The sequence below is a fragment of the Chlorocebus sabaeus genome, chromosome 15, assembly GCF_047675955.1.
Source record: "Chlorocebus sabaeus isolate Y175 chromosome 15, mChlSab1.0.hap1, whole genome shotgun sequence".
Lineage (NCBI taxonomy): Eukaryota > Metazoa > Chordata > Mammalia > Primates > Cercopithecidae > Chlorocebus > Chlorocebus sabaeus.
The window spans coordinates 52709550-52721741 of NC_132918.1; the positions used below are offsets into that span (position 1 = coordinate 52709550).

Consider the following 12192-nt stretch of genomic DNA (forward strand, 5'->3'; position numbering starts at 1 on the left):
AAAACATCTCAGTAGCCCTTAAAGTTAGCAGGTTTTGCATTAAAATAAAACAAAAAAGTACATCACTGAGGGAAGGGCTGATTAAAAATAGATACATTTGGAAAAAAATCTGACTTTGGGATAATAAATAAAAACATTGACCCAGCTGGGAGCGGTGGCTCATGCCTGTAATCCCAGCACTTTGGGAGGCCGAGGCAGGTGGATCACGAGGTCAAGAGATGGAGACCATTCTGGCCAACCAACATGGTGAAACCTCGTCTCTACTAAAAATACAAAAATTATCTATGCATAGTGGCACATGCCTGTAGTCCCAGCTACTCGGGAGGCTGGGGCAGGAGAATTGCTTGAACTCGGGAGGCAGAGGTTGCAGTGAGCCGAGCCATCATGCCACCACACTCCAGCCTAGGCGACAGAGCGAGACTCTGTCTCAAAAAACAACAACAACAAATAAAACAGAAAAAAAAATAAAACAAAACAAAAAAAACCATTGACCTATGTCACAAAACATGTAAAAGATGGAAGTTTTATTAAAAAGCAGGAGTGACCCAAGGTGATTCATCTGGGAAAAAACTGATGAGGTTCCATGTTGTCCAAATTGTACATTTTTTTTTCTTTGAGACGGAGTCTTGTTCTGTCGCCCAGGCTGGAGTGCAGTGGCACAATCTTGGCTCACTGCAACCTCCGTGTTCTGGGTTCAAGCGATTCTCCTGCCTCAGCTTCCCAAGTAGCTGGGATTATAGGCATGCAACACCATGCCCGGCTATTTGATATTTTTTTTAGAGACAGGGTTTCACCATGTTGGCCAGGCTGGTCTCGAACTCCTGACCTCAAGTGATACACCTGCCTCGGCCTCCCAGAGTGCTGGGGTTACAGGCGTGAGCTACTGCACCCAACCCAAACTGTACACTTTTGAAAGTGAGAGGGGGCCGGGCGCGGTGGCTCAAGCCTGTAATCCCAGCACTTTGGGAGGCCGAGACGGGCGGATCACGAGGTCAGGAGATCGAGACCATCCTGGCTAACACGGTGAAACCCCGTCTCTACTAAAAATACAAAAAAAAAAACTAGCCGGGCGAGGTGGCGGGCGCCTGTAGTCCCAGCTACTCCGGAGGCTGAGGCAGGAGAATGGCGTAAACCCGGGAGGCGGAGCTTGCAGTGAGCTGAGATCTGGCCACTGCAGTCCAGCCCGGGCTACAGAGCAAGACTCCGTCTCAAAAAAAAAAAAAAAAAAAAAAAAAAAAAAAGGAAGTGAGAGGGGTTGCTATTAATAATTGCAGGGGTCAACAGGTGAAAAGTGGGGGTGTCCCGGCACACTGGGGACATGTGGTTTACCTAAATTTGTTTCTGAGGTCTAGCCTAGCAAAGATGTGGGTACATTTTGTAATAGAGACCACATGGTAAGAAATTTAACCCTTTCAGAAAGAATAAATGTCACTATCTTTCCGTGCACTGGCAGGGGGAGTTTAGCATCTGATTTGAATTTTATTTTGGAAACTAAATTCTAAGGGAGATTCCACACATTCAAGAGCTTGAGCAACCACCACCTTGTGGCAATGAACACAATTTGCATCTAGTCAACTCAGTTTGCAATGCAGTGTCTTAAGGAGTGACTGTGGCTCTGAGCAATATTATCATGGAACTGAATATTGCCATGGGACTGAATGCAAGAAAAGAGTAGGTGGATTCAGAGCTGAAGTGGGAGAAGGCAGGATGACAGGTAGGAAGATGTTCAGTCTTCAGTATATCCATCGCCCTGTACTTCACAGAGGGTTGCTGGGTACCTTATGGCCAAGCAGGGTATCAGCACTCCCTGGATGGAAATCATTTGGTGTATGCTTCACTTGGGAAGAATTCATATCTTAACAATATGAATTCTTCCTATCCATGAACATGGAATATTTCTTCATCTATTTAAATCTTCGAGATTTCTTTCATTAGCTGTGATTGATTCCTAGTTTAATTCCATTGTAGTCAGAGAACATACTTTGTTCTATCCTTTTAAATTTGTTAAGCTATGTTTTATGGCCTAGTTGTGGTCTATCTCAGTGAATGTTCCATGTGAGCTTGAGAAAGAATCTATATTCCGCTGTTGTTGAATTAAGTATTGTATAAATGTCAATTAGATCAATTTGATTGATTTTTTCAGTTCAACTATATCCTTGCTCATTTGCTGCCTGCTGGATGTATTAAAATGGTATTAAAATATTTTAATGGTATTTTTTAAATGGTATTAAAATATTCTATTATAATAGTGAGTTTACCTATTTTTCTTTGCAGTTTTATCTTTTTTTGCCTCACATATTTCGGTGCTCTGTTTTTAAGTACATACATGTTAAGTATTGTTATGTCTTCCCAAATAATTGATCCCTTTACCTTTATGTAATGTCCCTGTTTATACTTGATAAATTTCCTTGTTCTGAAGTCTGCTTTTCTTGAAATTAACGTAGCTACTTCAGCTATTTTTTTAGTTAGTGTCAGCCTGGTATAGCTATCTCTATTTTTTTGCTTTTAATGTATTTTCTTGTGGATAACACACAACTGGGCTTTGTTTGTTTTTGAAATCCACTCTGACAATCTCTCTTTTAATTGGTGTAATCAGGTTATTCACATTTAAAGTGGTTATTGATAGAGTTGGATTAATATCTACAATGTTTGTAACTGTTTTGTATGTGTCTCAGTTGACTTTCATATCTAATTTTGAATTTGTAATTTCATATTCTTTGTCTTAAAGAGAACGCTTGTAGACCCCTTAAAATCTGGAGACGCCCCCTACCTTGCACACATTTTACCGGTATGTGACGGTAGAAAAGCTGCATAGCAGTCTTGGCAGGCGGGGCAGGAGGGACGCAGGGATTCACAGATGCGACTGTGCAACGCACAGATGCACTGGGTCTTTGCCTGGTGGGTTCAAAGCCTCCAGACGCTGACAAACGCTGCAGCCAATGAGTGGGTTCCCATAGTCCGATATGGAGGGCAAGGGGCGGGACTCCCTCCTGCCTCTCGCTGGCTGGGTTCAGAGTCTCCGCGAAGAGACTGCGTTGGGCCCAGAGTGGGCGTGGCTTACGTGTCCGCCGGCTTTCCTGGCAGGCCTGGCAGGGGGGCCAGGTTGCCATGACGACCGCGGCTAGGTCGATGCAGACTCGGTTGGTGACTCCGGGCGCGTCGAAGATCGTGTACCTGTCGTTCGCAGTGGCTCAGTTTCCCAGTAATCCATAAGAACAGCAGGGATGACAGGGTCCCATGTCGGTTTTTGGTTCGAATTCCTCGACTGGAGACCCTGTGCCCGGCAGGCTGCACTGCGCCCCGCGCACTGACTCCGGCCTCTGCGGGAGCCCCCTGGCCGGCTCCGGGGTGGGGAGGGGGCTTTGCAGATCCCCAGAAAACCGCCCGGCGAGCCACGAGCCCGCTTCCTCGTGGGGTGTTCACTTTGTGTCAGTGTGTTGATTTGCCGCCAGTTAGAAGCATCTTAAAAAGGGGCCGGGGGCCATAGGAGGGGGGCTTATCTGAAGGAGGCTCTGGGCTTGCCGATCCACGCAGCGGTTTGTCGCGAGGCTGCGGGGGAACGGCCCACGGCCGCGGTAACAGGGCTTCGTCTTCTTTGCAGAGCCATGGGCAGCAGGAAGAAGGAAATTGCCCTGCAGGTAAGCCTCAAGGGGCGCTAGCTTCCAGCTCTGGGTTGGGCTCGGGGAAGAGGAGGGTGATTGGAGCGGGGTTGTAGTATAAAAGTGACATTTTGTTTGCTAGCAGTATGTGACAGTGTTCCCAAACTTGAGTGATGTACCCTTCCGTCTTAAAGGGCCAAAACTTGTCTTGGAACCCCAGTGATGACAAATTTTATGCAAACAAAATTAATGCAAACAAAACTGAGTAGAAGCTGTTTATATTTATAGTGCGTATACAACCATAAAACCTAAACATGCATTAAATAAAACTACAAACCAAGAAAATATGAGTCAACGTAACTCGATGTGACCGTTATTTTGTTACTGTTGTTGAAATGTAACTGCAGCTTGCACAGAGAATACAGTATAGGTTCTTTTGACTTTGGGCATGAGTCTGTAACTGTGTGCTCTGTGGAGACCCAGTTTTCCCACCACTGTTCTCATCAAATTTCACTTATTAACAGATATGTTTTGAGATATATTATGTGCTGGGCATTTGTTATATAGAGTACCTTACTTCATTTGCATGGGGGACAAGTGAATTCAGAAGCCAGCAACTGCTCTTTTTCTTGGTTCTGGACAATAAACAGTGGTTGATTGTGAAGTGATGGTAAAAACATGCAGGAATAGACCCTGGAATTGAGAGGGAGTGCTTTGTCATAAGGAGATCATCTGGATGATCTGCAACATGGGAACACTTTAAAACAAACTTTAAAATGTCTCATCATCAGCTGGTCCCAGTAAGATGCATACTAAGGCTACAGCGCCTCCTAGATAATAGAGCTTTAGCGATTTTGAGACATCTGCTTTCTCTCTTATTGTCCTCGGTAGGACAGTTTGCATGTGGATTTCAAAAGTCTAGTGGTTTAAAAAAGAGGAAAGGGGAAAGCAGCATCATTCTAAGGGTACCCCATGCTGGGGGTGGGAGGCGTGGGGGGTGGGGTGGGATTTTTAGACTGGAAGTCAGAAGACCTGATGTAGTTCTTGTGTCCTCTATAGCCAATTGTGTCTGACTACATCACATACCCTCTCTGGGCTATAGCTTGCCCATCTATGGAATGAGGATGTTGTGTGAATTATCCCTAAGGGCCTTCTTCCAGCCTTGATATTCTAGGATTCTAGAGTCAGAAAGCACTTCATATATGAATGTTCTGGTTGAAGTAAATTCTGAGCAACTGGTCCTACCATTCATTGCTGTGTGACTCATTTCCTCAACCCTCTGGCCTCCGTATCTTTTACGTAGACAGGAGGGATAATACCTGTCCTTTAACGCCTGCAGAGCTGTGATGAGACTCCTTTAGACACTTCCTGGCTGGTCTGATGCGGTCTGTGGTGTCTCTAATGTTATTGCCCCATATTATGGTCATTTCATGTGTTGATGCCCTAGATCTCCTATGGCGGTAATAACTTTTGTTAGCAATGTTGTTATTTTTTCATGTGTATTACTCAGAGCTCTGAGTACAATGCAGTACTCAAAGTAAGTGCTCCCTCCTGCTGAGGGAGGAGAGCGAGTGGCCTCCATCCCCTCTTACACTGAGGCATCTGTGTAAAGGTCACCTCTCTATAAGGTAAACCCCTCGAAAGCAGTGCCTAAAGTTGGCCAACCCAGGAAACTTGTCCTCTCTCTCAGCAAGGTTATTCGGGGTTCCGTTTATAACTGAGACAGACAGAAATCACACGACATCAAGGGATAGTCTGGGTAAAAGGTGCCGCACATTCCCTATTCATTCCCTACCAAATGCAAGGCTTAGTGAAGTCCGGATAGTTCCCACACCGTTCTGCTCTTGCCTGGCTCCCAGGGCTGAGATTCTTCAACTGCCCAGAGTCCTGGCCCCAGAGCTGGTGGGACTCACTCTGTGACAGAGGTGGGCCACAAAGAGTTGCTGGTGACTTAAGTCTGAGCCTCTGGGTAGGGGTGGGGGGTCCTTCTGAACGCTTCTATCACTTTCCTCAGGACTATAGTTGTGGGCCCAAGGTTATATCAGTCCAGCTCTCTTACTTCATTTAAGGCATCAAGAAGACTCTTCTGGGTTTTTCTTCTACTTTTCATTGAAACAAAAAAAGTAAGGAGTATGCTTCCTGAAAAGAGAGACTTTCTTTTTTTTTTTTTTTTTTTTTTTTTGAGACAGTCTCATTCTGTCCTGTCGCCCAGGCTGGAATACAGTGGCACGATCTCATCTCACTTCAACCTCCACCTCCCAGGTTCACCAATTCTCATGTCTCAGCCTCCTGAGTAGCTGGGAAAACAGGTATGCGCCACCACGCCCGGCCAACTTTTGTATTTTTTTTTTTTTAGTAGAGGCAGGGTTTCACCCTGTTGGCCAGGCAGGTCTCAAACTTCTGGCCTCAAGTGATCTGCCCGCCCTGGCCTCCCAAAGTGTTGGGACTACAGGCATGAGCCACTACGTTTGGCCAAAAAAGGGGCTTTTAATAGAGGATTAGCAGGTGTTACATGTTTCTTGCCCTTATTGCCAATAATGCATCCTATCTTTTTTAAAGGGACATAGACCTTGGCATACCTGTATTAAGAACAATAGTAGGCCAGGTGTGATGGCTCATGCCTGTAATCCCAGCACTTTGGAAGGCCGAGGCAGGTGGATCACTTGAGGTCAGGGGTTCACAACCAGCCTGGCCAACATGTTGAAACCCTGTCTCTACTAAAAATACAAAAAATTAGCCGGGTGTGGTAGCGGGCACCTATAATCCTAGCTACTTGGGAGGCTGAGGCAGGAGAATCGCTTGAACCCAGGAGGCAGAGGTTGCAGTGAGCCATGATCATGCCACTGCACTCCAGCCTGGGCGACAGAGCGAGACTCCATCTCAAAAAACAAACAAAAAAACCCAGTAGTAATTTTTGTGGTCTTTTAATTTATATCATTTCAAAGTAGCTCACCACAAAAATATGTTAATTACAAAGAAAAAGGGAATAATTTTACAGACAACAGGCCTGGCAGACCATGTTAATCCAGTGATCAAAGTGAACATCAGTAATAGGCAGATGGAAACTGTGTCTCACCTGCTAGGGAGTAGTGAGAGGAATGATCTTCAGCTTCTCCAGCACTCCAACCAGTCCATCCAATTTCAACCAGTCCAAACATGCACAGCCTGAATCCAATCAGGAGGAAACATCACATATGCCCCAACTGAGGGACACTCTACAAAATACCTGGCATGTAATTTTCCAAAGTGTCAACATTGTGAAAAGAAGAGAAAGACTAAAGAACTATTCCAGACTAAAGAGACTTGACAAATAAATCTAGCACATGTTTCTGATTAGCTCCTTTGCTACCCAGGACATTATGGGATAAATAGGAAAAGTTGTACTCTATCTAAGGATTAAATGTTCACAATATGTCAGTGTTTTTTTCCCCTAATTTTGATTATTGTATTGTGTTACATAGGAATAATATATTCAGGAGTAATAAGATAACAAGCTGTAATTTACTTCCAACTACCTAAAAAAAAAATCCCTAAATCTTTATACTATACTTGCACACTTTCTGTAAGTTTGAAATTATTTCACAGTAAAAAACATTATACAGAAATGTTTACTATTGGCCAGGCGTTGTGGCTCACGCCTGTAATCCCAGCACTTTGGGAGGCTGAGGTGGGCAGATCACTTGAAGTCAGGAGTTCGAGACCAGCCTGGACGACATGGTCAAACCCGGTCTCAACTAAAAATACAAAAATGGCCAGGTGTGGTGGTACGTGCCTGTAATCCCAGCTACTCAGGAGGCTGAAGCATAAGAATCGCTTGAACCTGGGAGGCAGAGGTTGCAGTGAGCTGAGATTGCGCCTCTGCACTCCAGCCTGGGTGACAGAGCCAGACTCCATCTCAAAAAAAAAAAAAAAAAAAAAAAAAAAGAAATTTTTACGTTAATGAAGAGGGATAATATGTATTTTTCCTTGTATTTCATATTTATAAAACCAGAACTCTGTGGATAAGAAAAAAAATGTGAGTGAATGGCAATAAATTCAACTTAATTCTGATACTAAGTGAAAACACAAATTTCAAAATGAGACCTACAGTTTGATACATTTATGTACATTTTAAGGACACAAAAACAATTTATATATTGTTCCTGGACAAATAACATGTAAAATTATTTTTTAAATGCCAGAGACTAGTACACATTATTCTTAGGATAGTGTTTTTTTCTGGGTAGGGAAGGAGGGAGAAAAGGAAGGAGAAAAGAAGACGGGGGAGAGGATAACTTGAACTGTACTTGTAAGTATTTCAGAGATAGAAAGATAGAAATCTAGAGCAAATAGATTGAATTATTTCCCTGCCTGAGCCCTCAGTAATACAGCATTTGATCCTCTTTGGCTTTAGGTCAACATCAGCACCCAAGAGCTTTGGGAGGAAATGCTCAGTTCCAAAGGACTAACTGGTAATTCAAAGTAAAATAACTTTTTAGATACATTCTTTTCTAAATTATTAAATGGTGTGATGAACCATGAAGAAAAGGGCTGCAATGAACACTACTTTCCTATTACCTTGAACCTCATAAAAAACCAGATGGGGTGTGTGTGTGTGTGTGTGTGTGTGTGTGTGTGTGTGGCTTGAACATCAGTAAATTCAGTTCAGGAAATAAGTCAGTACTCAGGGTTGTTTGGTGTTAAAAGTAACAGAAAACCTCTTCTGATTACCTCAGGCACTAAAGGAGAATGCATTGGAGGGAATACAGGGATCTCTTGGAACTCAAAGGATGGAAGGCGAGCCAGGCATCACTGGGACTTGAACCTGGGACTGCAGTCATTAGGAAACAGCAGGCCACTGTCTATGGGCCTCCTCATCCCCATCCTCCTGGCACCAGTTATTTGTTGCTGCCTAGCAATTTACCCAGAAACTTAGTGGTTTAAAACAACAAACATTGATTATCCCAGTTTCTGTGGGTCAGGAGTTCAGGTACAGCTTAGTTGGCTAGCTCTGGATCAGAGTGTCTCACCATGGTAGTTAAGGTGTCAGACGGGATCTCAAGGCTCAACGAGGAGCAGATTTGCTTCCAAGCTCTTTTGTGTGGCTACTGGCAGACCTAAGAAGATCCACTTCCAAGCTCACTCATGAGGCTGTTGGTAGGAGGGATTCAAGTCCTCACTGGCTGTTGGCCAGAGACATTAACTTCTTGCCATTGGTTTCTCCATGAGGCTACTCACAACCTGGTAACTTGCTTCCCCCAAGACAGAGCTCTAAGAGAGGGAACAAGTTGGAAGTCACAGCCTTTTGTTAGCCTAATCTTGAAAGTGATATCCCATTGCTTTTGCCGTACTCTGCTCATTAGAAGCTGGTCACTAGGTCCAGCCCACACTCCAGGGCAGGGGATTACACAAGTACATGAGGACCAGGAGGTGGGGATCATTAGAGACATCTGAGAGGCTGCCTACCACCTGCTGTCACCCACTCTTTACTTCTCATTCTCATTCACTGCAGATATCTCTGTGCTCTGTTACTCTCTATGTGCCTGCTCAATTTTTCTGTGAATATACCTGCTCAGTGTGCTTGTATCTGATCTTAGCCTTGCCCATTACCACCCCCTCCACCAAATGACGTCAGCATTTAAGCCCATTCAAGCCAGATGGGATATCATGGCCCATCACCAACTGTAGAAATCTTTCTTATTCCCCGACCCAGTGCAAAATTAGCTTCGTATGAAATCTTTCTGGAACTTCTGTGTGGTCACGTCCCTCCTGGGAGCTCCTAGGGCACTTGGGGTGAGCCTCTGTCTCAATCCCTCCAGCACACACCCCACTTGCTGTGGCCCCTGTAGGGAAATACCATCATGGCTTTTCTCCTAGACTCTAAACACAACGGCATTGGCTTTGTCTTTCTTTTTTTTAAGACTGAGTCACCCAGGCTGAAGTGCAGTGGTGCAGTCTTGGCTCACTGCAACCTCCGTCTCTGGGGTTCAAGTGATTCTTCTGCCTCAGCCTCCCAAGTAGATGGGATTACAGGCACATTCTATCACACCCAGCTAATTTTCATACTTTCAGTAGAGACGGGGTTTCACCGTCTTGGCCAGGCTGATCTCAAACTCCTGACCTCAAATGATCTGCCCACCCCGGCCTCCCAAAGTGCTGGGATTAAGGTGTGAGCCACCACGCCCGGCCAGCATTGGCTTTTTAATCTCACATCTGTAGTAGACGTGCCTGGGACTGAGGCTCACTGGGTACTAGATAAATGCTGATCCAGTTGTGTGGGTATGAGTATAATCCCTCAAACACTCTACTGTTTGAGGGATTATAAAGTCTTTTTGATGGTGCCAAGGCTTAACCATTTGTCCATGTGACTTGTCTGGGCAACTGGAACATGACTCCAGGTGAAACAAATCATTATTTCCATTTCTTTAACAACCGTGAAAAAACCACCATTCCTTAATTTTTTGAGAATGTATCGTGTGCCAACCACCTTGCTAAGCACCCTATGTGATAGTAGCTAACATCCAGTGAGCACTGACCCTCTGCCAAGCCTGGTCTAAATGGTTCAAGGGCCTCTGTTGACTGAAGGTAGCAGGACCTCCTCTTTGCTCCTTCTCATCAGGCAGTCTAGAGGAATATATAGATATGGAGCATATAAATACATAGATATGTGTTTTTCTCTCTCTCTCCAGCCAGCAGAAATTTGCTTCCAAAGTAAACCCCCAGCATCTTGGAAACCTTGCCTTCTGCTGGCTCATTTTCACCTGCTTTCAACATGCCAAAATCCCTTCAGACCTACACATGCATGCACAGACACACACATACACACACATACATGCACGCACACACACAGACACACCTTTTTCTTGTCTCTGCCATTCCTTCCATGTGGCTTCTCTGTTTTGCTTCCTCTCACTCAGAGTCAAATCAAACACTTCCTCTCTGTTCCTTCCTCCCCCCTCCCCCCCATCCCCGCTTCCTCCATAACTTTGTGAAGGTGCTTTTGTGCCCGCCACTCCTCACAGAGCCAGGGCGTCCAAGAGGGAGGGAGAAGCTAGTAGCAATGGCAGGTGCACTGTCAATACAAATACAGCACAGAGAGTTGAGCCCCAGCTTTTTTCCTTTGGGATTTAAACCTGCCCTTTTCAGTGGGCCTGTGTACAGGGCCCTCTAAGTCTTCAGGGACATTTTCCTGGCTTGACCCAAATGCCCTTTTTGGCCATCACCCACATAACTGTAGTAGGCTGAAATAAAAAAATAAATTAAAATCTGTCAATTGTGAAACTCTTCTTCAGGAAAGCCCAGAACTTTATCCTCTACCTGGATGCTGTGGAACCCAAATCCCACTCTCCTGCTTGGATGTCTGGTTGCCTTTGTGATCACTTGTCTTAGATTTTCTGGTTGGTACTGAAAACCCAGCCTGTTTAGAGTTGAGTTTGTTCTCCTTTCCCCTCCAACAATCTCTCCCCACCCCTCGCTAGTTCTTTTTCTCTGCTAGGCTCAAAGGTGAAGTCCTTTTCACACCGTCTTCATTTTCATCCCTAGTATTCTGCCTACATTCTTTTCATTCTATCCCCTCTGCCACCCGTGTGTCTGGCTTCCTCATTCCTGCTATACCGAGCTTGGGTTCTCACATTCTGCAAAATTGTGCTACTTGGCTGAACCAATGAACACTGTGGAATTTATGCATCTTGCTTCTTCCCTGGAGCAGTTGAAAGAGCATGGGCTATGGCATCAGGCAACACAGGATTTAAAACTTGATTCTGGCCAGGCACGGTGGCTCAAGCCTGTAATCCCAGCACTTTGGGAGGCCGAGACGGGAGGATCACGAGGTCAGGAGATCGAGACCATCCTGGCTAACACGGTGAAACCCCGTCTCTACTAAAAAATACAAAAAACTAGGCAGGCGAGGTGGCGGGCGCCTGTAGTCCCAGCTAATGTAGTCCCAGCTACTCGGGAGGCTGAGGCAGGAGAATGGCGTAAACCCAGGAGGCAGAGCTTGCAGTGAGCTGAGATCCGGCCACTGCACTCCAGCCTGGGCGACAGAGCCAGACTCCGTCTCAAAAATAAAATAAAATAAAATAAAATAAAATAAAATAAAATAAAATAAAATAAAACTTGATTCTGCTGTACTGTGGTTTAAATGTGTCCCCCTTCAAAATTCAGTGTTGAAACTGAATATCAAAAGTAATGGTTTTAAGAGGTGGGGCCTTTAAAAGGGGAGTAGTGCCCTTCATGAGTGGCATTAAGTGCCCTTATAAAAGGGCTTGATGGAGGGAGTTTATTCCTCTTGCCCTTGACTTCCGTCATGTGAGGATACAGTATAATTCTCCTCCAGAGGGATGCAGCCCTTACCTGACAACCAAACCTGCTGGCACCTTGATCTTGGACTTGCCAGCCTCCAGAACTATGAGAAATAAGTTTCTGTTCATTATAAACTGCCCAGTCTGTAGTGTCCCATTACAGCAGCATAAATGGACTAAGCTATACTGCTTGAGAATTTGCTTTCTTACCTTAGGTCCATGACTTCACCTCTTTGAACTTCAGTTTCCTCATCTTGATAGTGCAATAATGATATCCATCTCACTGGGCTTTTTAGAGAAAAGCAAAGTGCACC

The 12192-nt window shown here is 44.9% G+C and overlaps 1 protein-coding gene across 10 annotated transcripts in view; it reads left to right on the plus strand.

The window, feature by feature from the left end:
- The first annotated feature begins 3005 nt into the window (after positions 1–3005).
- NME9 (NME/NM23 family member 9) overlaps positions 3006–12192 on the plus strand; it is a 58587-nt gene continuing 49400 nt past the window's right edge. For 5 of the 10 annotated variants that reach the window (XM_073023582.1, XM_073023581.1, XM_073023584.1 and 2 more), the window contains exons 1-3: positions 3006–3170; positions 3602–3638; positions 7993–8050. In XM_073023582.1, coding sequence (XP_072879683.1) covers positions 3109–3170; positions 3602–3638; positions 7993–8050 — 157 coding nt within the window. In that variant the 5' untranslated portion in view covers positions 3006–3108. Of the gene's footprint in view, positions 3639–7992; positions 8051–12192 lie in introns of all 10 variants that reach the window. The other 5 variants (XM_008008993.3, XM_038002816.2, XM_008008995.3 and 2 more) reach the window with 5 other exon arrangements.